Below are 27,951 nucleotides of genomic sequence, written 5' to 3' on the forward strand. Positions count from 1 at the left end.
TTTCTTTTGTTAATTCAGAGACATTCAAATGATTATTAAAGAAAAACAAATTTATAAGTAAAAAATGTTTTATGAAAAGGAAATTATAGAATGTATTTAATATTACAACAATAATATTTGATTCAACACAAATTTAATGTTATGACTAAATATTTCCTAGTTTTTTAATAATATTTTTTTTGATGTAGAAAAATATAGATATATTTGCTTTAAAGTTTGCAAAAAAAAAAAAATTAATTAAATTAAAAGAAATCAAATATCAAAAATATTTATTATAATTATATTTAATAGATATGGAAATAAAACACCATGATCATCAATGATCAAATCTATGAATATGGCAATTATATTTGCTTAACAAAAATTTTTTATTATTATTGAAAAGAACATAATAAAATTTATATATACTATTAGAAAATTGATATTAATATTGTTATCATAATCTAAAATACCAATAAATAATTGTCTTTCTTTATAATTGTTTTGTATTATATTTATTCTGGTCAAATTTATAGGAGGTCAAATTGATTTATTACCTCTTGTTACTTTTATCAATTTCATCATTAAAAACATATTTGATGTGAGAAAAAATAAAAACTTATTTTATTAACAAAATTTTCACAAATAAAAAATTTATTATATTAATATTAATTTGATAACACTTGACAGTATTTTAAATGAAATTTAAAATTTTTTATTTAAATGTTTATCACTTATGTAATAATCAAAAGCCATGGAAAAATATTTTTGAGAATAATATATAAAAAAATATTAATAATAGTTTTTAGAAATATTTCAATTATTTTTTTTATATCTTAAAAATGCTTTAATAAAAATAAACATAAGTTGATAAAAATACAGGATATTCAATGGATTGTCAAGAAATGAGTAAATTTATAATTAGACATAAATTGATGTGAAAAATTTATAATAAGCTTTTAACATTTAAAATGTCATTAAAATTTTTTTTCTATTTTACTATACTTTATTACTATCCATATATTTATATATATTTAAGACGGTATTTAAAAAAATTTATTCTCTTAATATAATATTTGAACATTTTTGTATAAATACATATATACAATATTTTGTTTAAATGTAATTTAATACTAGAACATTCGAGAAGTTTATAGTGATATCATTTAATTATAATGAAAAAAAGGTGTTTGTATATAGAAGTGCTTGGTTTAAAACATAACATTTTCCTTTACCACTTTATCAATAATTGATTATTATTTGATGGTTTTGTATATTTTTACTCATACCATTTTACTGATTTAAATTAAAAAAAATAGAAAATTTATAATAAGTATTGTTTACTATTATCTATATTATTCCTAGTATTATATAAATAATTTATAATATAACATTTTAACTTATTTTAAAATAACCATTATCCTTTATTATAATCTAATATTATAACTTTTATTTTTAGAAATCTTAAGTTAAATAAGGTAATATATATATATATTTGTTAAACTAATTTAACGAATATTTAAATTTTATTATTAAACTTTTATTTGCCATATTGGAAAATAAGACTTTGAAAATACAACAAATTATAAATTATGTAATAGTTAATGGTAAGTGGGTTGACAAATTTAAAATGATATCATTTTAAATTACATATCTAACCAATAAACAATATATTCAAGTTTACTCAATTAAAAATTAGTTTAATATCATTTTAATATACGTTTTTTTTATATTAATTAATAGACATTTCTATGGAAAAAAAAAATAAAATGAATGTTTATTTTTTTATTTCTCTTTTTCTATAGCTTCATAAATATTAGGAAGAGATAATTGACGTTTACGCAAATGGCCTCTGTCTCTTGTTTTGAAAGATACCCCACGATCTTTTTGAATTTGGGCAAACATACTTTGAGAGAATCGATTTGCGGCATCATTAATACTTTCTGAATCAGAATCATCTGATTCATCGATTTCTGGATGATAGTCAAATGGATCTCTGTGCTGATAATTTGCAATATCTGAACCAATATGTGCTATCATTTCTGATGGTTTTCTTATTAATTTAGGAATTGATTGTCTAAAACTATTTAAACGACCTTTTATACTTCTATCAGGAATTTCTTCTTTAACATCTTCCTCATCATGATAATTAACTATTTGTGGTTCACATTCAATATCAGGTTTTACTGAAGTTCGACAGGTTAATTTTTTAAATAACCATACAATTGGAATTTCTCTTCCATGTTTTCGTGGTAAAACTAGGAAAATAATAATTTGAAGTGTTGATAGAAAACTTCCAATACCATTAGGAACAATAATATATAAATCTTCTTTTAACAATCCATATAAAAACCATTCTGTACTAACAGCAAAATTAGCAATACATAATGGCAAAGGAAGTGTTGATGTTGCTCTTTTACGTAAAACAACATGAATACCAGCTAATGGAGCTCCAAAATCCATAGCATTTAATGTAACACATATTATACCTAAAGGATGGTATACTTTATGACCAAAAAAATATACAGAAAGAATAAGTGAAGCACATATTGTATAAATTCCACCTAATTGAAATGTTATCCATAATTTATCTTTTGTCATTATCCAATAAAATGTAGAATATGATATATAAAGAATACATTGTACTGATGTTACATATATAACAGTAGAATCAGGCTTTAAATATCCATATGTTAACCAACATGTGCCACTATAATCAGGTAAGAATATATAAAAAAAATTTTATTATAATATAAACAAACCCTAATATACCCATTAAAAATGGTGCTCCAGAAATTTCTTTAGTATCTTTTCTTCTCCATATTTGTCTACAAATTGCTGTACCACAAAAAAATAATGCCACTGTGGTGACAAATGCTAGGAGTGATAAAAAATTTAACAAAGAAACTTCATAAAAAATTTCAAACATTTTAAAAATAAAAATATTTCTAAAATGACTAGCAAAGAAAGTAGTATGATTATATATTAAAGATAGTATACCGTATAAATTACTATAATGAATTTTTACAAAAAAAAAATTAATGATAATAATAGTATCCTTCTTTCTACTGATCGGTAAATTTAATATAATACAATAACTAAAATAAATCAATCTTAAATAAAAAATTTTAAATATTTATATTTTACCCTTATTACAATTTAATGCGCAGGGTTCACTGTTAAGCATAACATTTTTAAATGTAACTTTAATTTTGTTTTAATTATTTTTATATATTAATTAAAATTTTGTCAACATCAAACAGTACTATGTATATAAATATGTTTCTTTTTTTTGTATTAAAAAAAACAAAGAAAACAAATTAAAAATACTATTTTTTGTAATATTCCTTTTTTTTATTAAACTTTTTGTAACAATGGACTTACAGCATACTAAGTTTTATGTTTTGTTTAAAAAAAACATTGTTACAAAGAAATAGTGAATTATTATTTATATCATTTTTTTTATTAATTTTATATAAATTTAATAACCTATTTATGATATTAAAACAAGTTTGTCGATTAATTGATTATTAAAAAAAATTGTCTAATTGATATAGAATTTGATTTTATTATAAGGAAAATTTTTATTATTAATATATTGGTTTTAAAAATTTAATGATATTAAAAAGATAAATTGTTATTTATAAAAATTTATTTATATTTGTTATTTTAAAATTAGAGACAAGCAAAAATATAACTATTATATATAATTTTGTCTGAAGCGACAGCATATTTGGCAAATGAGAGTTTCTAAAATTATATGTTATGTTTTTGTTAGATCAAACTATATTTTTTTTTATATATTTGGTATATATTTAAAACGCATGGTGCGGCATTTCATGTATTATCTTTTTTGTTATTGATTGATTTATTAAATATGGATAGTTTAATGATGATCCATTTTTTGATTAAAAGAATTATAGTGGTTACTTCTTTGTAATTTGCACACGAAACGAAAACAATCTTGCGAGTTTAGTTTTCAAAAATTTCGACTCATTAATTTTGTCTTCTTCTTATCCTATTAAACTAAATAAAATAATAATATCTAGTTAAATAAAATCATATTTTAATTATTATTATTATTTTTTTTTTTATTATATTATTCTTATATTTAATTAACACATATATTTATGCTTCCCCATTATTACCGGTATTTTCTGTAACATTATTTGTTTCCTCACATTCATCTAAAACTTTTAATGATGCCTGAGAAGTAATACGTTCATTTGTTTCTTCTGACATATTATCTTCTTCTGCCTCATCTGGAGGAATACGTGATAAATACCATTGACGATTTTCTTCCAATTGATCTAAAATATCTTGAGCATCAGGTTGAACTAATTCAGCCCAAGTTTCAAATAATGGATGAACAATATAATCTATAAAACCAATCTGTGATTTTTCTATTGTAACAGTACCACGATCACACATTGGACTAACTTCTAAACCAAGATCTTTTTCTTTATCACCTTGTCTCCAATATTCTTCTAAAATTCTTTGATTCCAACATCTATATAATTCTATTGGTTTAGTAGGATTAGATAAATCAGCCAAATGAATCATAGATTGTAATAATATAACACGTTCGTTATATTTTTCTGGTCTTACTATTGAAGTTCCTGCAACTTTTTTTGCCTCAACCATTGTTTTTAGATCAGCTAATAAACTCATATGTTTTGACATATCAGTAGCAAGTACCATATCAATAACTGTCTTTCTAAAACTTTGCCTTTGTTTTTTATTTAAACATGTCAAAAAATCACAACTTGAATCTTGTAGAAGTTTAAAAGCAACTGCTAAATGATGTTGTTCCAGAACAGATTCATCATTATACATAATAGCTAGTTCATTATCTTAAAAAAAAATAATATTTATTATTATTATTATTATAATACTTACTTGAATTTATTAAATATTGGTTTGTAAAGCCAGGATGATCAACATCATGTACTGCAGCTGCAAAAATTCCTGATAATATTTCTAGATCTGAGAAAACTCCTTTTAATGATGGACTATTTAAAAATACATTAATAGATTGTGTCACATCAGCAGCATGAATTTGATTATGATAAGCATTTTCTTTATAATGATGTTCCAAATGAATTAAATATGTTATCAATTGGTGTGAATTAATATGAAATGTTGATATTAAACCACGTTGTTTCATTATTGTATATGTTGTTGATGTTAATGAATGACCTTTTGATAATTCATGAATTTTAAAAATATTAGGTCCCCATTTGTCAAGCTATAATAATTTATAATTATTTTATTTGAATATTTATAATGTAAAAAAATCAATATTTTACAATTATGTACTATTTTAAAAAGCTTACCATTTGCATATATACTACAATTTCTTTTGCGCAATCAACACCATACTCTGGTACCTGCCCAGAGTGAAGGTTTTTGAGTTTACGCACTCCACTAATCTTTGACATTGCAGCAGTTTTAGCTTTACCAAACAATGATAAATGAGGACTTGATTGAGAAGTACTTGCGACTGAAGAAACCTCTTCGGCATTAATCTCTTTTGGTTGGTCTGGTTGATTTGGAGAAACAGATTCTTCTTCATTATTATCCATATATGTATTAATAAGGAACTTTGAAATTTGAGTTCCAGATTTAGAAGATTCAGCAAAATGACTCAATTCTTTGTTGAGCATTTTCCGGAACTATAAGAAAAGTAAATAATATAAAGTGAATCAAAACCAGTTTCTATATAAAAGAACTTCGTAGTGAAGCTATGAAATGTCTTTTGTAATGGCCTCCTTGTTTGTATGTAGGACAATTAAATAATTTCTAGCTCTATGTCATTTAAAGAAGAATATTATATATATATATATATATATATATATATATATATATAAAAGTCTATATACATTTAACAATAAAATATAATTGATGTTAATAAAGAAAATTTAGGTTTATAATAATATTATTTTTAACTTTTTTTTTTTCTTATTTTATTTTGATAATTATATATAAGTTGATATACCTTTTTCTTTATTTTAGTGCCAATAATATTAGAGTTAATTATCTATGAAAACTTTTTTCTTTTAAAAATACAAATATCTATATTATTTGTAAGTAAAGTTAATTAAAATTACCACATAGAAGTTATCCCTTATGGTATTATAAAACTTCTATATAGTACCATTTTTTATAATATTGAAAAAAATTCTTAATTAGGGATAAAATAAATTTCTTTTTATCATAAAACTAATAATTAACAGAAGGTCTTTGAAGGAATATTTAAAAATGATATAGTATGAGATAACTATAAAACTAAGAAAGAAAAAAAAAAAAGTAATTTTCCTTTGAGGCCAAAAGACAAAATTAATTCCCTAATAAATGATGAGTTTGAAAAAGAGTGAAAGTCAATTTTTTTATATTTTACCTTGCTAGAAGCCATTTCTGAAACAGAACGATGAGTTTGGATAGTCTCTAATTGCTCCAAACACCAATCTAATTCTTCTAAAGTTTCTAAAGCACATGCCATTACATTATCTGGTAGTTGTATATTATGTAATGGTGCCGCTTTTTTGATACTGCGATATTTGTCTTCAGAACCTATTTTATTTGGTGGTAAATTTGTAATGGACATTAAATTTGTGCGAACATTTCGAAGAGATGCCAACAATTGTGCAAACGGTGTAACAATCAAATCATCACCATGTCTAAAAAAAAATTTGATCAAAATATATATATATTTTTTTTTAACAATTGAAACCATTTTAATTTTTTTTAATATATATATATATTTCTTTAAAATATATATATAATATTTTTTTTATCTATTATGTTTATTTATTATTATTATTTTAAATAGGTTATTTGATAAGTGATAAACAAATATTTTTATATGTTAAAGCATAATGACATTAACTGCTAAGTATATTTGATACAATATCATTATTAAATTAATATAAATAATAATTTAAAAGATAAAATTGGTCCAGACGATGCGTTAAATTAAATTTAAAAAGAAGCTATTTCTTTGAAAAAAGTGGTACATCTTTTCTCTTTTATTAACAAATGGTTCAATATATTCTATATGATATGAGGTAATTAGTATTTAATAAGGCCTATATCTTAATTTAATAAAGAATACGTGATGTTTCAAAAATGAATAAAAGTATGACTGAAAAATGTTAGGTAGAGGAAAATTAATTTGTAAAGTAAAATAATAAAGCTCAATTTAAAGCGATAATGTTAATATACAAAATAAAAAAAAAATCATTAAACTATGTAAAATATATATATATTATTTATAATTTTTTTTTTTTTAAATTAATAAAAATTTTTATATACAAATGATGTGAAAAATTTTGTAAAATAAATTTTAGTATTATTAACAGAAGGTATAAAAAAACCTGATATTTTATAAATAAAAAAATGAAAAATAAAATGTCGAAAAAAAAAAAACTTACAAAGGAGCAGGGTGAGGATGCTCTGTCGAGGTAACTGATGATGCTCTGGAGACAGGTCGACATGTTAATGCTTCAGGAGGATCAGTTTTATACAAAAATGATTCTCTCCTTGTATGTCCACCACCTCCAGGTGTAAGATGCATATTTAAAGAACTTCCTGTTAAATGAATAGAAGAGGATGTTTGGATTGGTCTACCACTTCCACAAGGATCAGTATTTGGGCATTGTTGTGTGTATTTATTAGTTGAAGAAACAGAAGACAGAGGTTCTTTTTCAATAAAATCTGATGGGACTGGTTGACTGAAATTGGTAGATTGGTTTGAGGGACGAAAAAAGTTATTCAAATGAAGATCTTTGCGGAGAATTCCGAAAGCGTTGTTCTTTTTTGACATTAGATTAAAATTAGTTTTATTTTTTTTTTAATTATAAAATAGCTTAAAATAAAAATAGTAAGGTATTAAAAAAAAACCTTAAAATTGCATATAAAAAAGGCACTAGATTTTTTTATTTTGATGCCTAACGTTTTAGTCAGAAATAAAATATTTGTTATTGGAAACTGTTAGTTGCCGTTCCGTTAATTATTGAAACACTTGATAGTCTAAGAAAATTTAACAGCAAAAAAGCTACTTTAAATTATCTTTGTTCAGGTTCGTTGGTAGTAAAGCAGTCAAAAGCAAAAAAAAAAAAGTGGCAATAAAAAGTAGTAGGAGCCTGAGTTGATGGAATAAGTATATGAAGGCAAAAACCTCAGGAGTCTGAAAGACAGTTTTTCAGATTGAAAAGAAACAGAGCTGCTATAAGAAAATGAATGATGACGTAGTTAAGGGTTGTCGCCGTCCTCTATTTTTCTATATATTCTGATTATTGTTATGAGGCAACTGAAGACAACTACTACCACAATAAGAAGAAAATAAGATGTTAAGGAGAAAAGAGAAAGCCGCCTGGCTTACAAGCTTTACTGCGCCAACAACGCTTCAACTTTCTTTTTTAAACAAGTAAAGTTAGTATACATACATATTTTTTTTTTTTTAAATTTACTAATACTAACACTACAAAGGGATGAAATGTATGTATATATATATATATAATATATAATATATATATATATATATATATATATTATATTTTAGTGGGACAATATATACCAAGCCCGGGAAAGTATGTCATAATGCTCTCTCATTATTCTCCCAAAATTTATCTTATCTTTACTACATTCTTTTTAACATTCTTACATACATACTACCCCTGACTTCTTTAGTTAAATTGGACCCAGCTGCAAAAATCTTTTATTATCAATAGAAGGCCAAACAAATATGTACGGCAAATGTCGTAAAAGAAAAGATATTGTATAGTAAAAACAGGCGTGTCATAATATCATACTGCTTAATTTTATCATCACATTCTGTTAAATATTACTCTTCAGGCACCAGAAATTAATATACATATATTTAAAAATTTATATATTTATATACACTAAAACATATATTCATACACTTTTATAAATATATATATATATATATATATATATATAGATATAGAATATATGTATCTATTTTAAAAGATAACTGAGAGTGAGCTCCCAAGATGTTACTATAAATTGAAAAAAAAAAAAATTTTTATACTTGTCTTTTTTATCTAAATGACTATAAATATATATATATATATGTAGAAATATATATATATTGTAAAAAGAAAATGTACCTTTTTACTATACTAATATAATCTAACTTTTTTTTTTCCTGCACAAATCATTCTAATATTATTATTAAAAATAGCGTATCATAATAGAAAAAATATATATATATAAAAATAATATTATTGTTATTTCAGAAAAGTCTGGATTTGCTTCAAATAATACATTATTAGTCTCAAGAGATTGAAAATTATAAGTATGCTTTTTATAATAAAAAAAAAAAAGATTAAAATTATAAAATGTCTGATAAATTATATATACTACTACTCCTGACTAAACCATTTTTCTTCAACTTAATTTGGTTTTTAGGGAAATTAGATAATGAAATTGAATAGAGTAGTTAGAAAGATTAGATGCATCATAAACACAATGTAACAACAGCTGGTTTAAAATAAGTAATAGTGACCTCACATCTTTTAAAACTAACTCAATTTGCAGACATTTTTGAAGCTCATTAATTTATTTTTCTATTGAATAAAAATCTAACAATGACAAATAGTGATAGATACAAATATGTGTGTTTGTATCTAAAAATTGATAACAAGAGATTATTTAAAAAAAAAAATTTTTTTTTTTTGTGAATATGTTTGTTGATAAAATAGATAAAGAAAGGGTTAAATATATATGTATATATGGAAAAATCATTATTAAATAAAAATGTTAAAAAATTTATAAAGATAACATTGAAAAAATAAAATAAAAAAAAAAAAGTAATAAAGAATAATCATTAAATTTGTTATATATATATATATAAATTCTCCCACGTAATGATGATTTTTTAATATACTTATTAAATAAATTTGCAATTAAAAATTAGTTTGCCAGTACTAAAATGACGATTATGTTATGCCACATGATTTATACATGAAACACTAAATAATAATTAATGATAGAGATTCTGGTATTACAATATTAGGTGAAATAAGGTGGAAGTTATACAGACGAAATATTGTGCACCAGTTTTACCGGAAGTGTAATTTATAGCATTAATTATTTAGAATATGGAGAATGTTGTAATAAAAGAAAGTAACATAAATTTTTTTTTCAAGTTTTGATCATCACATAAGATGTTAAGTTGAAGAAGTTGAACAATAAAGATCAAGGATATTGAGAATATTTTTAATGATTTTTAAAAATTTTTTTGTAAAAATAAATTGTTATATTCTTACCTTTTTCCAGGAACAAACCAAACAGTATGACGTCGATTGCGAGTATTAGAAGAAGTTGTCATTTGACGGGAATCTTAGCAAAAATGACTATTTCTGAAATTGGAATCTTTTTTGTGAAATATATTTACTCATGAGTAACAAAGAAGATAAATAGCAATTAATGAATCATTTAAATGATAATAGGAATGTATGTCAGGAAATATTTGTATCAATGATAGCACTTATCAAGTATACAAATAAATGGCATATAAAAAAGAAATTAGTTTCGAGATTAAATAGGATATTGGGTCTAATTTATAAACAAAAATAGATATGATTTCCTATTTTTAATGTTATGTAAATAACAAAATTTGTAATAATGATTGATAAAAAAAATAACATTATATAAATATATATTGATATGAAATGATAAGATTCATGATTGTTCTTATCACAACATATATTAACAATAAAAATATCAAAGTAAGCTTTTGTTATTACTCCTCTTTAAAAGTTTGATAACATATTATTAATATATAATAATGATAATGGCAATGAATGTGAAACAAAAATTTCATTATGGTTTCTATGTTATGATACTTTATACTAACAAAAAAATTTTAAACAAATATATATATATATTTTCACTACATACAGATTTCTTTATCCTTTTGAAAATACGATTCTCTCATGTGACTCAATCCCGCCTAGTCATCAAATATATTAAAGTTTATACATAAATTTATATAAAAAAATTTTTTATGGTTAAAATATATTAAAGACAACCACTAAGATCAAGAATGTTTTATGAGTTCTTAAATATTTCATTTATATATATATATATAAAGTATTTAAAAAAAATTAATGATATTATATAAAAAAAAGAAGTAAATGGAAAAAATAATTTATTCAAAATTTTACTACTACATAAATTATTAGCTTCTTAAATCTGTATAATCTGAAATTTTAATATAAAAGAAGGTCAGTTATTATAAATAAAATATTATAGTAAATTAAATAATTTATAGAAATTTTAAAACATCCACCGAATCAGAGAAAAAATCATATTAAATATATATTTATAATAATTCAGAAAAGTATAAGAAAAGTTTATCAATTACTTCCTACAAACTTATAAAATAGTATTAACAGTAAAACAAATAAAAATAATAATTTAAAATCAAAAAAGTTAGAAAATATTTGTTATATTCTTGACTTTTCATAGCTAATCATTCTCCATATTTACATATCATTTTTTAAATATATATTATTTTTTATAAGCAGATGAATAGAATATTAAGTTAATTTATATTGCTGCATATATTATATATTTATATGTTATAAATATATATATATATATATTTATTTATTATCTAATTAAATTTAATGAAAAATTATCTTTTAAAAAATCCTTGAAGAGTATCACTTATTTATAAATATTTATATATTTTCTATCTTTCTTTACGCGATAGATCATGAAAAAAAAATATATATATAAATTTTAATTTTATAACATACATCTTTCCTCCTTACAACTACTGGGGCGGAAGTAATTACAAAAATCATTTAATTGTTCACATTTTTATTTGTACAAACGACACTTTATTTTTAAAAAGACATATTATCTTAAAATTTTTAACAATTACATAAAAGAACAACACTTTCGAAAAGCTCAAATTTGTTTAACCATTAAAAAAAAAAAAATATTTTTTTTGTCCTATATTATAACTAACCTTATGTGATTTGAATGAGAAATAGTGAAAGCTCTGAAACGTTTCCATTCGTCTTTTTTACCTTTCATTTTTGGATTATTTTTGTAAGCTGTCAAATGATTATATAAAAATTATTCCAAAATTGATATTAATAACTTTTAATGGTATACTTTTTTTTTACATTACAATCTTCTGAAACAGCTTAAAATTTAATGACACTAAAATGGTAAGAATAAAAAAAAAATGTGATAAACTTTAGGTATAACCAAAACGAATATGGTAGTGTTTTTCTATTGTTGTTTAAAAAAAAAAAAAGAAGAGATATATATAGAAAAAAGAAATTGACATTAAGGCATATTTAAAAAAAAATTTATATAAATGTTAATGAAAAAAATTGTAGATGTGATACCGATCATTGTCACGCTATACACTATTTTTAAAAGTAAAAATGCGTATATAGTTTTTCTACTAAAATATCATTTATAAAGATATTTCAGGTGTAATTTATTATGTACCAAATATAGAAAAAAAAAATGATAACATTAAATATAAAATTTTTAAAAGTAATACTTATATTATCTCTAAATATTATTAATCTTAATGTCATTCCTAGGTTAATAATATATCTTATCTAATTTTAATATGTATATATATATATTACTATTTAATATAATAAAATATAATATTTTATGCGTTAACAATAATTTTTCAATCATTCAAATTTGTTATATGAAACTGTCTAAACATAAGAAAAAAAAAAAGATACTATAAAAGTCAAGATGAATATATATTGGAAGCATAAATAAAATATTTATTGATAAAAAGAGTGAAAAAATTATAAAATAAAATGAATATTTTTTATTTTACAAAGTTTTTCTTAATCAAGTTCAATCTCATGGGTCTTAATATATAGTTCTATAATCATATTGCAACAAAAAAAATGTAAACTACATTAAAGAATATGAATTGTATATAATATCTAAATATAAATTCATAAAATTATATCGTGACAAAATAGTTTGTTTTATTTTAGCTCATTATTATGGAATGAAATCTATGTTATGATGAAAAAAAAAATTATTTTTCTTTTACATTAAACTTGAATATATTTAAATTAGAAACAATGCCATTGTTAATATTTTTTTCTTCATTTTAACCAAACATTTTTTTTTTCAATCATAGCTAAATACACAGCATCAATTTTAGTCGACAATTGGAATATTATAAGAAAAATAAATATATAAATATATATATATTTTAAAGTAATAATTAATGATAAGAATAAAGAAATATATTGGTAAAACAATAAATAGATTTTAGTAATTAAGAAGTATTAAATATTTAACGATATCAAAAGCTTGTGAATTAATTCATTCAAATAATAAAAAAATATGTATTGAATAAAATTTAAAATATTCTAAGATTGTTAAAAAAATATGATAAAAAAAAAAACATTATTCTATTAAAATTAATATGTTAGGTGGATACATACGTCATAGAAATTACCAGTACATTTTTAATTAATTATACTATACTACCTTGATGGCAGTTGAAAATGATATGATAAATAATATTTCAGATTTTTGGCATTTTGGTTAATTCTTATAATAAGGTGTATACAACACCATGTCATTTGTTGGGTATTTTAACATTTATAATATAAATATAAAAAATAAATAGAATATGATAAAAAGAGTATATATATCTATTTATTATATTGAATATCAGAAGCATTGTAATAAGATTAATTACACTATATAGTCAAAAAAAAAATTTTTTTTGTCCCTTTAAAAAATTGGTTAATAAAGAATTCAATCTAACATATTATTTTTTTTTTTAAATAGCATAACATAATAAAAAAATAATAATAATATATAACAAAAGCTTCTATTTAAATGAAGGTAGAAAAGTCATGAATATTAAAGAATATTTAACTACTATTAACATTCATGTATTTTCCACTAGCTTAATATCTATTATATAAATAAAAATGATCACTTTTCAGGAATTGAACAAAATTAACAAAATATGTAAACATATTTCTCATATATGAACATGTACTTTGATGAATATAAATTAAAACATTTATTTTAACAAAGTTTTAAAATAGATGATTAACATTACTTGTTAAAAATTACTCAATTTTCAAGAACTGTTTTAGTAAAATATATAAAAGTATAAAATTTATAAGATGAGGTACTTCAAAAGAAATATGTGATAAAAAAAAAAATTTTTTTTTTTATTATTTGAAAGAAAAACGGTAGACAGCGCCTTAAGCTATAAAGCCGATTTACTTGAATAAAATAAGCTTTCATTATTTTAATTGTCATAATTTGTCTTCTAACACTAGAAAAATTAGATGATGTTTTAAAAATAGAAAAAAAAGATGGTTTTTATTAAAATGCCATTTTAATCGGAGCTTTAAAATATTTTGAATTTTGAATTATAAAATGGTGTGGCTTTATAAAAGTTTCAAAGCTTCTAATTACAAAAAGTATACTATTTATTTAGCTTCCACAACCAAACAAATATGGATATTTGTGTATTAAAAACAGTAAAGAAAAAAGGCAAGTCAAAAAAGATATTTATATATAAATTTTTACATATTAGGAGAATGATATATATATATATTTATATCATAAAAATTGAAACTAAAAAATTTATTTTATCAATAGAAACAATTAAAAAGTCCTCATAATGTATTAAATAGTAAAAAAAATAATTAAATATACTTTTTACAATAATAGAAAGCCCATAAGTATATATATATCTAAAAATAAAATAAACTTATTTAATAGTATTTAACATTAATTTTTTTTTTTATCTTTTTAAATATTATTTTTTTATGGTCAAATTATTTACCTTCAACTATATAGATTTTTTTATACTACACATATATATATATATATCTAAATTTATTTTTATTTTATAATGCTTGATAATTGATAAATAATTTAGACATTTTATATGCTGTACTTTTAAAAGATGTTATTTTAATTTAAGTAATAGATTCAAGCACTATGATTTTAAAAGATTTACCATTTTAAAAATGATAATTGTAAAATGCTTAAGGAAAATTTTTAATTTATAATATACTTTTTTATATAAAATGTTAATGATAAATTTTATCAAAAAAGTTTATCATTCTTTTAAATTACTAATAGTACAAATATCTTTATATATATATATATATAAATTTTATTAGAAAAAAAAATGTTAGTCTTATCCATGAAGGATTATAAATTGGATCATTAAAATAATATATTAAATATATCAGAGAAAAATTTATTATCATTTCGGTAAATACTTTACTTTTCAATATAATAATTTGTGATATATTTACATATTTGAAGGAGATTTGTATATTTACATTTAAAGTAGGGATATTATTTTGTCCTGTCAATAGTAAAGTCAATGTATATCTATATATATATATACATATATATATATATATATATATATTTATTTATGATGATTTTCATTCCATAAATTCAAGTTTACTATTTAAGACAATATAAAAAAAATTCTATCATTGTTTCCATTTATAATCATTTAAAATTTATTATAATTAAACTAGTAAATATCTAAAAAAGTACAACAAATATTTCATAAGCATGTAATTGACCTTCTTTTTAATTGTAAAGTTTTACAAAATAACATCAAACACAAACTTCATTTGATTGTACCACCAAATTCACTTTTTCAAACAATGAAATATTATAATCCAAATTGATAGATGATAATGCAAAATTAAAATATATTTTATTAGGGACAATCATTTTGTAAATTTTCATGTTTAATTTATAATAATCTATTTTAGTAGATATACATTTTTTTTTGACCTATTTTATGATAATATCAATTCTGATACTTTTATCAAATAATTTTTGTTAACAAAATTTTTTTTTCAAATAAAATTAAATGTTTCTTTAAATAAAAGTTTTCATATATCTTTATTAAAATTCTTATATATAATATTTTAATATAAAGTATTATTACCTTTTTAAAATAATTTTATAAACTATTTTTTTTATAAAATAAACATAAGAAAATTTTTCAAAGAATAAACACCAAGTAAAGAATTTATAAATTTATATTTTTAAATTACCATAATTTAAAACTTTTTTCCTTTATATTAATATAACTTAATAATATTTCCCAAAAAATTGCATGAATCGTGATTTTAGAGAAAAATTTTTCTATATTAATATCAACAATTTTATGTTTTAAATAAAATTTTTTTTTTCTTTTTTTGAAAAAAAGAGCTTAATAATAGTTTATATTAAAAAGTTTATAAGATTACTCTTAAATTTCTTTAAAACATTCTTTATATGGTAAAAAAAATTTATGTATTAATAAAATATAACAATTTGATTATAAAATTTTTAAATGTAAATATTGTTTATGTTTTTAAAAATATTTAAATGACTCGTGAAATTTTATTTATTGTTATAAAAAAAATTTTACATAATGACAGTAAAAATAAAAAAATAATAGATTAATATCTATATCCTAACAATTACGATACTATTATAAAAAAAAATTTTAAGCTATTTCTATAATTAATTAAGATAAAAAAAATTAAACAATTATATGGTAATTTAACTAAAAAAAACTAAAAAATATTCTAACAATTGCTTCATATTTTATATTTGTTGATATTTGATAATGAAGTATATAAATACTTTCTCTAATTACTTTTAACTTTTTTTGTTTTTGGTTTACCACCTTTGATATATCTTTGAACAAAGAAGTTAATAAAAAGAAGAAGATATGATACTTCCATGACTGTTGCAACTTTAAAAACAGTATCATCAAAGTCACATTTATCTCCAAATATATACATAGCAAAAAAGAGGTGAAGAAGAATACCACATGAGATAACAAATTGTATAATTTGAATTGATGTAATTGATTGGGCAATAGCTTTTGGGACTCTAATTTTCATTGAAGCAATAAAATAATATGTATACATAAAAGCATGCACAAAGAAATTTAAATAAATACCCCATCTATTAAAACCTGGTGTGTATGGATATGAAAAGAATGAGTACATGACAGTAAGTATATGATGATACCAATGAAGAAACATGAGTGGTTTTTTTCTAAGAACAAGAAATACTGTATCAATAAGTTCAAACATCTTTGAAACCATAAAAAGCCATACCCAATAACCACTAACACCCTTATTCATATCACCTATTTTACAATATGATCCATAAATTCCACGTTCTTGAATTGTTGTAAAAAATTCACTTGATAACATTAATGTTCCAGTGATTGAAAAAACAGACAAAAATGCATTCCAAATATTAAGAGGAAGTGTAAGTTGGAATGGTTGACGATTTTTCATAATATATTTGATTGAAAATATTGTAACAACATAAACCATTGAAAGCTATATAAATAACAAAATTAAAATTATTTTTTAAAAAAATAAACCTACTTGAATAGTTAATGGAAAATGTTCAATAATCCAATCTCTTCCTTTTTTATCATCGAATTTTGATGAAGTTACAATATCAATAAATCCATCAAAATCAAATTTTGGTGATGAAAGAACTTTGTCTGGGAGACCCTTAAGTAAAGCAGATGCCATGTTTTCTTTAAAAAATAATTATCATAAGTAATTTAAAAAAAAAAAGTAATAGGTAAATTAAATCAAATTAAAAATAGTAAGAATAATGGGTTATATCAAATAATTGGTAAAAGTTTTAAATATAATCTTATCATTACAATTTTTTGATACTGTATCAACATTCTTGATAAGTCTATTGTATAATATGATAATATTTAGTAAAATATTATATAAATATATAATATAGGTAGATATTTTTTTTTATTTTTTTTTACTTAATTTTTAAGATGAATAAAAATATATTATTTAACAGTTGAATGAATCAAAAATAGTTTAAATTAAAAATATTGGGATGATTGGGAAGCTGTATACTATTTAACAAAAATTAGATATAGGTATTGAAGCGCTGTCCAAAGTACAAACTATTACATTACTATTTCGTTAATCATTTACAATTAAAAATTTGTCTTTGTAATATCAGGCCATATAGATGATTTTGTGTAAAGTAATAATTTTGAAACAACTAATGCTCTCAAATACATTGATATTAAGATAAAAGAATATTTTATTATGTTGTAATTTTAATGTAAAGTAAGCATTCATAACTTATTTAAATATAAAGAAAAGAGAAAAAAAATTATTTTACTAATAACTTCAACAATTTTACAAAAAAAAAATGTTAATTTAATAAAAGTATTTGTGAAAAAAAGACAAAGAAATAATTAAGATTTCTTGTTTTGGTTAATTTTTTAATTAATATTTCAAAACATTATCAAAATTTTGCTACTTCTACTTTTATTATATAACATTGAATTTGAATTAATAAAAAAAAAACTATTTATTAAAATGTAGAAGAAACTATTGAATCTATCATCGTATATAATACCAGTTTTTTTGAAAATTTTATCACTTCTCTTTCCTTTTAATATTATATTAATATTCAAAAGAAACAGTTTTATGGCAATAAATTTTTTTCTTCCGTTAAACACATTTAAATGTTATTGATATTTTATTTTATTGATAATAACTAAAACGCAAAAGTAATATCTGATGATGATCAGACGATTTTTCTCCTTACAAATAATATGATTATAGGTAAAAAAATTAAAGACTATTTCAAATTAGTAATTTGCAAATTATCAAAATGTTAATTAAACAACTTTATTTTAAAAACAAGTTAAGTATTTAGTATTATAAAAAAAAAACTTACCATTATCATAAGAGTTAGATTATTTTTAAAAGAGATTATTTTATCATTCTTAATTTATCTGTTTCAAAAAAATTGTTTAATAATAAAATAAGATATTTATATGTAAAAAAATATTAAGAATATTTATAACATATCATTAAAAATGAATACAAGTTAATAAAACTTAAAAATGAGAATTTAAAAAAAAGATTTTGACTATTTTTTTTTACGAAATTTAAGTGTATTTAGGCTACTCGTTTTTCTTTGTTTTCTTGCTGGATCCTTTTTTAGGTGCAATATAAGCTTTGTAGAAGAATTCACCAAACAAATACAAATAACTTAAATACATAACACCTCCAATTGCTAGAACATTCCATGATGTATTACATTTTTCAACATTTCCATTTGTCATTATATAAACAAGATGTGAAAATATTCCAACAGATATAACAAATTGGGTAAGTTGAATTGTTGTAATAAATTGTCTTACAGCATTTGGATACCTTTTACCAAAGGCAGATGTACCAAAATAGCTAAAAAAAATTATATTTTATTATTAATTATATAATGATATTTTTTTTAAACTTACAAATACATAATTGTATGTACAGCAAGATTCATAACTAATGACCATCTAGCCCATGCCTGACTTTCAGAGTATGTTAATGAAGCATAATAAAATGTAAGAGCATGATGATACCAATGCATAAATATAACTGGCTTTTTTCTGAGAATTAATAATATAGTATCACCAAGTTCAGGTAATTTACTCATAACAAACATCCATCCCCAATATCCTGATATTTGATCAGTATAATATGTAGCATTATAACAATATGATCCAAAAAATCCAAGATCTTTGACTGATTTAATTAATTCAGGTAAAAGAAAATATAAATCAATAGCAGAGAATAATGAAAATCCAAGATTCCATATTCCAACGAAATTTTGTAAATCAAAGGCTTCTCTGTTTTTCATAATTCTTTGTCCCACAAATACAACAAAAACATAGGCAATTGAAATCCAGGCACATGTTGGAACCCAGTGTGACATGAAATGTTTTGCCTCAATATTTGACCATTTTTCGGCAAAAAGAATATCTGTCATAGAAACATATGGAATAGAACTATTAGTCATCATATAAATATCTAAAGAATTTTTAAATTATATTATAAAGATATTAATAATAATAAAAAAAATTGTATAAAAGTAATATAATTTAAATATAAAAATATTTATATTCATTTTATATAAAATTTTCTATAAAACAATTATAAATTAAGTATTATTATTTTAAATAAAAATATATTTCTACTTTTTTTTTTAAATGTTGAACGTCGTAAGACATTTTAAATATATATATATATATTTATTTAGTTGATACTTTAAAGAGTGGAAAGCCTACAATATTACTTCTCAGATACGATTTATTTACCTTACAATAGTAAAAAGGAATTAATTATAATAATTTAACAATATGTGGCAAATGTTAAAAGATTCAAAAAGCTACCTTACCAATATAATACACATAAATTGTAATCCTTATTTTCGTTTACAAAAGTTATATAATACTTCTTATCAGTAAACTAACCTACTCTTGGGTATTTAATTCTAATGTTATCAGCCTTCTAATACATACACTTACACATATAAATATATAATTTTAATATTTATTTAATACTAATAAGTCTTGCTTTTAGTAAAAGTATCTTTAGGTCCAAAGTTCTTTTTTATCTTTAAAATAAATAATTAATATCATGTGTTTACTAATAATTTAATTTTGTAAATAGGTATATTAAATAATATATCTTATTAAGTTAAATAAAGTTTCAAAAATAATTTCTATTATAATGTATCAACATTGTACTAACAATAACTCTTATAATATTATTGTATCTTAACATAGTATATACTTTTATTAATCATTATTTTTACTTTATATAAAAGAAAAAAAAAAGTTAGTATTTATAAGTAAAATAAAACTTTTTTCTCTCTCTTTTTTCCTCTTTCTATTTCTCTCTCTCATTTTCTCACTCCTTCTCGTAATAAAATAAAATATTAATAAAAGATAGATAAAGAAAAAAAAAAATAATAAATAAATTCTTTACAAATTTTATCAAGAATTTAAATTATATATTATTACAAATGATAAGAATAACTATAAACATTGCATATATATATATAAAATAATCAGTTGTAAATTAAAAAATTTTTTTTTTATCTTACAACACGCTTTTATGAATTATAACCTTTTTTAAATTAAATTGTACTCCATCTAATAATACATTTGTCAAACCTCTCACGCCATTTTATATGGTCTGAATATCATGTGAAATGATATAACATGATATATCGTTTATTCATTTATTTTTTTGTAAAAATAAAAATATTTTCAAGGACATATTAATAAGTTTATTTTTTTTTTGAAAGTCCAACTTGTTGAAAAATAAAAACTTTTAAAATGTATAGGATTTATATGTATATTTTAAAAATATTTAAATAAACAAAATACAATACATTTTAACTCCAAATAATTGTTTATTATAAATTTTAAAAAGTATTACTCTTTATAATAAAAGATAGTAATGTGAAATTATAACAAATTCAAATAAAATAATTTAATTATACACATATTGTATCAATAATTACAATAAAATGGATTATTTAAATAAATTAGCTTTATATTATATTAAAATTTTATATTAAAAACTTGATTTTTGTAAATTAAACTTGGAATTTTAATATTTTAAAAATTATAAAAAATTAAAATCTTTTTTGTTAATAATTTACATAATCTTGATAAAAATTTTTACTCATATATATAGCTATTATGATGTATTTGTTTATATTTAATAGATATACAATTGTAATAAACTTTTTTTTTATTTCATTTTACTCATTAAATCTTTATCCTCAATATAACTCATCTTGTCTAGAAGTTCGCATTTATGCTATTGGAAAAAAGTTTTTATTATTTATTTTAGATAACAATATAGTTGATTTACTCTTTTTTTTTTATTATACAAAGTAATTTATACTTCCACGTTTTTATATTTGTTTATAATTAATATTATCTTCATACATTAATACTTATTTTTGGCATAATATAATTTTTCTATTAATAAAGTAAAAATTTTACAATTTATTTTTTTTTTTATTAATATTTAACCAAAAAATTATATATTAATTTTAATAAAAATTTGAATTGTAGATTATAATGGAAAATGGTATTAATATGAATAATAAGGCTAATAATTTAAATGAATTAAGTATGGATGATCAAGTTTTAAATGTAGATGAAACTCAGACATTATTAAAAGATTCATATGATTTTAATACTTCTAATAAGAATGATAATAAAAGAAGAGATAAACTAAAAATTAAACCAAAAAGACGGGATATTAAAGGTTTCACAAAAATGGCAAAATTTGCTGCATCAAAAATAAAAGATAAATTTGAAATTTCATTGGTTAGTTTTATCATACCTACGTCATTTTTAAAAATTAATTTTATTCATGAAAATAATTTTTATTTTTTTTTTTCAATACTAATATGATAATATTTTAAAGAATCAAAAAGGTTTATGTAAAAATGTATTTAAAATATTTATGAGGATTAACAATTTGGACAAATATTAATATCATTATTCTAATAAATATTTTTTAACATAAATAGATATATTTTTTAAACATTATAAGATATTGTTATATATAATTTATATTTAAAAATTTCAATTAGAACATTAAATAATGAGGACATATAAAATTTTAAGGTAATGATATTTTAGTATTTCAGACTCAGATATATTATGATCTTTATCTAAGATGTTTATCAATCCTAATTGTTCTAATTTTTGTCTCATTTTACTTCATATTATTTTTGTAGACAAATTTTAGATACAAAGGATTTTATTTAATGTATAAAAAGTTTTACTGATTTAGACGATGTTAAATATTATAATAAAAATTTATCTTCATTTTATTAGTTATCTTTAAATTCTTAATTTAATTTTTTTTAAATTATCTTTTATTTTAATATTTTTTTTTAGAAAATGGTTGAAATTCAAAGAGAAAATACTAATTTTAATATGAAAGTAATGATATTAATATGGCTTACTTTTCAAAATTCAGCACACAATCTTCTTATTCGATATTCTAGAGCACGTAATGTTGAAGAGATGTTTTTTGCAACTTCAGCTGTTTTTAATACAGAAATTGTTAAAGTAGTTATCTGTTTATACATGGTTTTTCAAGAAACAGGAAGTTTCAATGGGCTGATAAAGCAAATACATACACAAGTTGTTAGGCAACCATTTGATACATTAAAAGTATGTATTCCAGCGATGATTTATATAGTGCAAAATAACTTGTTCTATCTTGCTGCATCACACCTTGATGCTGCTTCTTTCATGGTATGTTTTATAAATAAATATCAATTTTATTATTAAACATTCATTTTAAAAATTATATAATAAATATTATTATTATTATTATAATTTTTTATTTTATTTTTTAGATTACATCTCAACTTAAAATTTTTACAACCGCCCTCTTTTCTATAACATTATTAAGGAAAACTCTTTTAAAAACTCAATGGATTGCATTAGTAATATTATTTATTGGTGTTTCCCTTGTTCAAATGCAAACAGGAAAGACTGGTGGTTTAGATCCTAATCAGAAACCTTTCATAGGTTCATTAGCTGTTGTTGGAGCATGTTGTTTATCAGGATTTGCTGGTGTATATTTTGAAAAAATTTTAAAAGGTTCTGCTCCTGTTTCTATTTGGATGAGAAATGTTCAAATGGCTATTTTTTCTATACCTGCTAGTTTTATAAGCATGTTTACACAAGATGGGTCATATATAATTGAGAAAGGTATTTATTATGGGTATGACTTTGTTGTGTGGTTGACTGTATTTTGGTATGGAGTAGGGGGTTTATCAGTTGCTGTATGCATTAAATATGCAGATAATATAGCTAAAAATTTTGCCACGTCAGTATCAATTATCTTAAGCACTGTTGGATCAATGTATTTTTTTTCATTTATCCCAAATGCACTATTTAGTATAGGTGCTGGACTTGTTATATTTAGTATATTTTTATATAGTTCCACAAATATTTTCGTAAAATTGTTAAAGAAACAAACAGTTGTTTGATAAAATGCTTATATATATACATATGTTTTGATTAAATATTGTAACTGTCATTATTAGATAGTTAGTGATCATTTTTAATTATTATATAAAACTAACATTTATTAATATTAAAATATATTTATATATGTATAAACAAAAGTTTAACTTTTATTTTTTATGTCAGTCTTATAAAATCTTTCTATGATAAGACAATAACTTTAATTTACACCATCATCAAGGCACCTCAATATACTTGGCTCTATTTATTAAATATATATATATATATATACAAGAAACAATTTATAAACAGAACCCTCTTTGTTATCTATTATACTGGAAAAATATAACATACTAAAAAGCCAAGGCTATAGTTCCAATTTTAAATCATCGATAAATTTTTGTTTCATATCATTAACAGTGTCAAAAAAATCTACATTTTATTTAAATAGATTTTTTTAACTTTAAATACAAAAAAATATTTATATTTAACTTATAAAAATATAATTTACCTACATATATTATAAAATATAACATTTACTGAGAAAATAAACGCAATATTTTATTCATATTATCAATATTTTAAAATTTCAACTATAATTATTATTGCAATATATCGTAATTTTTGAGAACGTGTTAATCAACATATAATTTAACTTTTTTTTTTGTAATATTGTTTTTTTTTAAATAAATACTTTCTACGAAACTTGTTATTGCATCTTAAAATATGTGTCCTTTATAATTAAAAATTTAATATTTAAAGGTATATATATTTTAAAATGAATTATTATTAAAAAATGACTATAATTATTTTTATTAATCATTCTTTTTGTGTACAATATTTAATATATATATGTATTTTTTTAATATATGTAAAAATAATGCCTAGATTTATAGTCAAGTTTACATATCATATTATAAAATCTTTTATTTGTTAAATTAATTTTTACTTTTATTTTAAAAGCTAGTTTATGTTTTGTAAAGATAAACTTTATCTCGTTTTATTATTTCACGCTAAATTGTTATTCTTTATAAACACCTTATAAGTACTTTTATAATAAAATATTATTAATTAAATAATACTTATTAAAAATATTATAGTTTTATCTAATAAAATAATTTTAATTAAAATTATTTGATGATGTCGGAAATAAAAACAAATGATACTATTCAAAATCCTATATCAATTGAAGAAAAAATTGAATTAAAAAAAGAAATCCAACCTACTCAAGAAAATGACAATAAGGAAACTAAAAAACCAGAATCAACTTCACAGACAGGTATTATATTTAAATAAATTATTTTACTCCTATCACTACTTAAAATATTATATTTATATAATAACATTACCTCAATTTAACTTTGAATACAACATGTTTAAGTAGTTATCCATTATAAATTACATTTTAGTTAGTTAAAATTAATATTTTTGTATTATAATAATTTTTAAATATTTCATTTTTGATTAAGCATCAAAAATTAATATATTATATAAAGTAATGATGAAAAAAATTTTTTTGACACATGTCCTTCTTTCTCCAAATTAACATTTATATATATAAAAAAAAAAACTAATTCTTCTATTAGTATTTTTCCACAACTTTATAATAATCTTATTGAGAAATTATGTTAAAATAAAACTTTGGGAAACGCGGCGCGTCATTATTGTTATACACAAAAGGAGGTCACGTTTATTTGTGAAGTATAAATGTTTTAGTAATGTTTTATTGAACATTCTCTTCTATTATATTATTATTATTATAATACTTTTAAATTTATTTCCATGAAAAATGATAAACTAGAACTTTTTCATCTAATCATTTTTTTTTGTTTATTTTAAAACTTTAAAATCTAGAAAATTCTTGTTTTTTTTTATCTTCAAATCTTTTTATTAACATTTAAGTATTTCACAAAAAATGTTTTTATTATAGTTAGGTTTTATTGAACAGTAAAATAGAAAAGCGCCATCTTATTTTATAAACCTATTGTTAACTATTATTTTATTAATTGCATAGTGTTAATTTATAACATAATACTTAGCATATATATTTTTTTTTAAAATACTACATTTTTCTATCCATATTTTATTAATTTAAAATTTTTATTGATGAATATATTTTCATATATATATATATATATTAGTAACAAATACATAGTAATTATTGTTTATATATAGATAATTTCTTTACTTTACTATGCCAATTGAGAGTAGAAATATTTTTAAATGACATTGTTGGTATTTTTGATATCATATTATATATTTTGATAGATTTAAAGTATGACTATTATTTATCGTGAAATATATTAATTATATTTCTTATATATAAGTTTTTTTTTATTTCAATGTAAGACGTCATTTTTACAAACAATATATTCTTACCATACATAAAAACTAGGTGAAAATACAGAAATGAGAAATTTAATATATCCTTTTTTCTATCTATTTTATATTATATTTCAAGTATCATTATTTCAGCTTAATGTTTTTTGATTTTTAATACTCTTTAGATTTTGTTTTATGTTTAGTTAATTTTAAAATTATTTTATTTAACAAAATAATTTACATTTTACAAAGTTGATTTTAAATAATTTAATACATATGTTTATAACATCAATATATATTCATTAAATACCAAATAATTGATAAATGTTTTTTAATTTTTAGCAAATGTCATCAAGTATCTGTCTTTATTTATATTAGTCGCTCAAAATGCTTTAAATGTTTTGTTTATGCGACATGTACGATCAAGACCGGGAACAACTATGTTCCTTTCATCTGTTTCAGTTTTTTGGGGTGAAGTTATGAAACTTGTGATTGGATTTTTTTTATTAGTTGGTGAACAAAAAGGTTTAAAAAATGCCATAATATGTTTATATACAAATTTTTTTGTTGAATATAAAGAATTTTTAAAAACAGCAGTACCAGCATTAATATATTCTGTTCAAAATATGTTGTTATATCATGCCGTATCACATCTTGAAGCTGCAACATTTATGGTTACTTATCAGTTGAAAATTTTAACTACTGCTATTTTTACAGTTGTAATATTGCGCCGCAAATTATCTGTTTTACAATGGATTTCTCTATTAGTTTTGTTTAGTGGAGTTGTTATTGTTCAATATGATGTAAAATTTTCAAGTTCTAAAAAGAATGTGGCACCTATTAATGTTACTACAACAGCATCACCATTGGAAATTACTACAGAAAAGTTAGAAGAATTTATTAGTTCAACGATTGTTACTCTTCCAAAAGAGGAACGTTATCAGAATAGTGTTTTAGGATTAACTTTTGTTATAACAGCATGTGTTTTATCCGGATTCGCAGGAATTTATTTAGAGAAAATGTTAAAATATAGTAAAGTATCACTTTGGACTAGAAATATTCAACTAGCAACATTATCATTACCACTTCTTTTTGCAATAACTATGGTATGTTAAAGAAAATAATATATTAATTATATATATATATATTTTTTATAGATTAAAGACGGAGACAAGGTTATGAAAGATGGTTTCATGCAAGGATTTGATTTGTTAGTATGGATAACAGTATTAATTAATGCAGTCGGTGGTTTAATTGTCGCAGTTGTTATTAAGTATGCAGACAATATTTTAAAAGGATTTGCTACGTCTGTCGCTATTATAGTTAGTACAATTGCATCAATTTATCTTTTCAATTTCATTCCTTCATACATTTTTATTATTGGTGCTGCATTAGTTATATTGGCTGTAATTGTATATTCTGTCTTCCCATACAAATCACCACCACAAACAGCTCAGACACAACTTGAAATGAACAATCTTTTGAATAAGTCAAATGTTTAACATTGACGATAATGAACCAACATAATTATTGTATATGTTTTATATTAATTATTAATATTATAATTTTTTTTTTTGATTCATCTTTTATATATGGTTATATATTTTTTCATTTAAAATCGTATAATTTTGATAATTTTTATCTAATCATCTTAAACGTTATTTTATTTTTAATTTTATATAACTGTTTTTAAACATTAAATATCTTAAAGTTTATTATATATGAATAATTATAATATATTAAATATATTTTTTTTATAGTGGATG

The 27,951-nt window shown here is 20.7% G+C and overlaps 5 protein-coding genes across 5 annotated transcripts; 2 read left to right on the forward strand and 3 right to left on the reverse strand.

Annotated features, from left to right (window-relative positions):
* Window positions 1-1,764: 1,764 nt before the first annotated feature.
* On the reverse strand, window positions 1,765-2,908 carry SRAE_X000012500 (Sugar transporter SWEET1; the record flags this gene model as incomplete). Its single annotated transcript, XM_024644431.1, has 2 exons — window positions 1,765-2,689; window positions 2,742-2,908. 2 exons carry the CDS (start codon window positions 2,906-2,908, stop codon window positions 1,765-1,767), a joined length of 1,092 nt encoding a protein of 363 aa, XP_024509990.1.
* A 1,199-nt stretch (window positions 2,909-4,107) lies between these two features.
* SRAE_X000012600 (3'5'-cyclic nucleotide phosphodiesterase, catalytic domain and 3'5'-cyclic nucleotide phosphodiesterase family-containing protein) lies at window positions 4,108-12,054 on the reverse strand (the record flags this gene model as incomplete). Its single annotated transcript, XM_024644432.1, has 6 exons — window positions 4,108-4,832; window positions 4,879-5,227; window positions 5,316-5,654; window positions 6,380-6,659; window positions 7,413-7,712; window positions 11,987-12,054. The coding sequence occupies 6 exons, from the start codon at window positions 12,052-12,054 to the stop codon at window positions 4,108-4,110; spliced, it is 2,061 nt and encodes a 686-aa protein (XP_024509991.1).
* A 4,601-nt stretch (window positions 12,055-16,655) lies between these two features.
* Window positions 16,656-19,869, reverse strand: SRAE_X000012700 (Elongation of very long chain fatty acids protein; the record flags this gene model as incomplete). Its single annotated transcript, XM_024644433.1, has 5 exons — window positions 16,656-17,363; window positions 17,412-17,543; window positions 17,715-17,736; window positions 18,987-19,265; window positions 19,322-19,869. The coding sequence occupies 5 exons, from the start codon at window positions 19,867-19,869 to the stop codon at window positions 16,656-16,658; spliced, it is 1,689 nt and encodes a 562-aa protein (XP_024509992.1).
* Window positions 19,870-21,949: 2,080 nt separating this feature from the next.
* Window positions 21,950-23,886, forward strand: SRAE_X000012800 (UDP-galactose translocator; the record flags this gene model as incomplete). The annotated part of the gene is made up of 3 exons (XM_024644434.1): window positions 21,950-22,201; window positions 22,781-23,143; window positions 23,248-23,886. The coding sequence occupies 3 exons, from the start codon at window positions 21,950-21,952 to the stop codon at window positions 23,884-23,886; spliced, it is 1,254 nt and encodes a 417-aa protein (XP_024509993.1).
* Window positions 23,887-25,000: 1,114 nt separating this feature from the next.
* On the forward strand, window positions 25,001-27,687 carry SRAE_X000012900 (UDP-galactose translocator; the record flags this gene model as incomplete). Its single annotated transcript, XM_024644435.1, has 3 exons — window positions 25,001-25,142; window positions 26,528-27,291; window positions 27,343-27,687. 3 exons carry the CDS (start codon window positions 25,001-25,003, stop codon window positions 27,685-27,687), a joined length of 1,251 nt encoding a protein of 416 aa, XP_024509994.1.
* Between the last annotated feature and the right edge of the window lie 264 nt (window positions 27,688-27,951).

The sequence above is a fragment of the Strongyloides ratti genome (assembly GCF_001040885.1).
Source record: "Strongyloides ratti genome assembly S_ratti_ED321, chromosome : X".
Classification (NCBI taxonomy): Eukaryota; Metazoa; Nematoda; class Chromadorea; order Rhabditida; family Strongyloididae; genus Strongyloides; species Strongyloides ratti.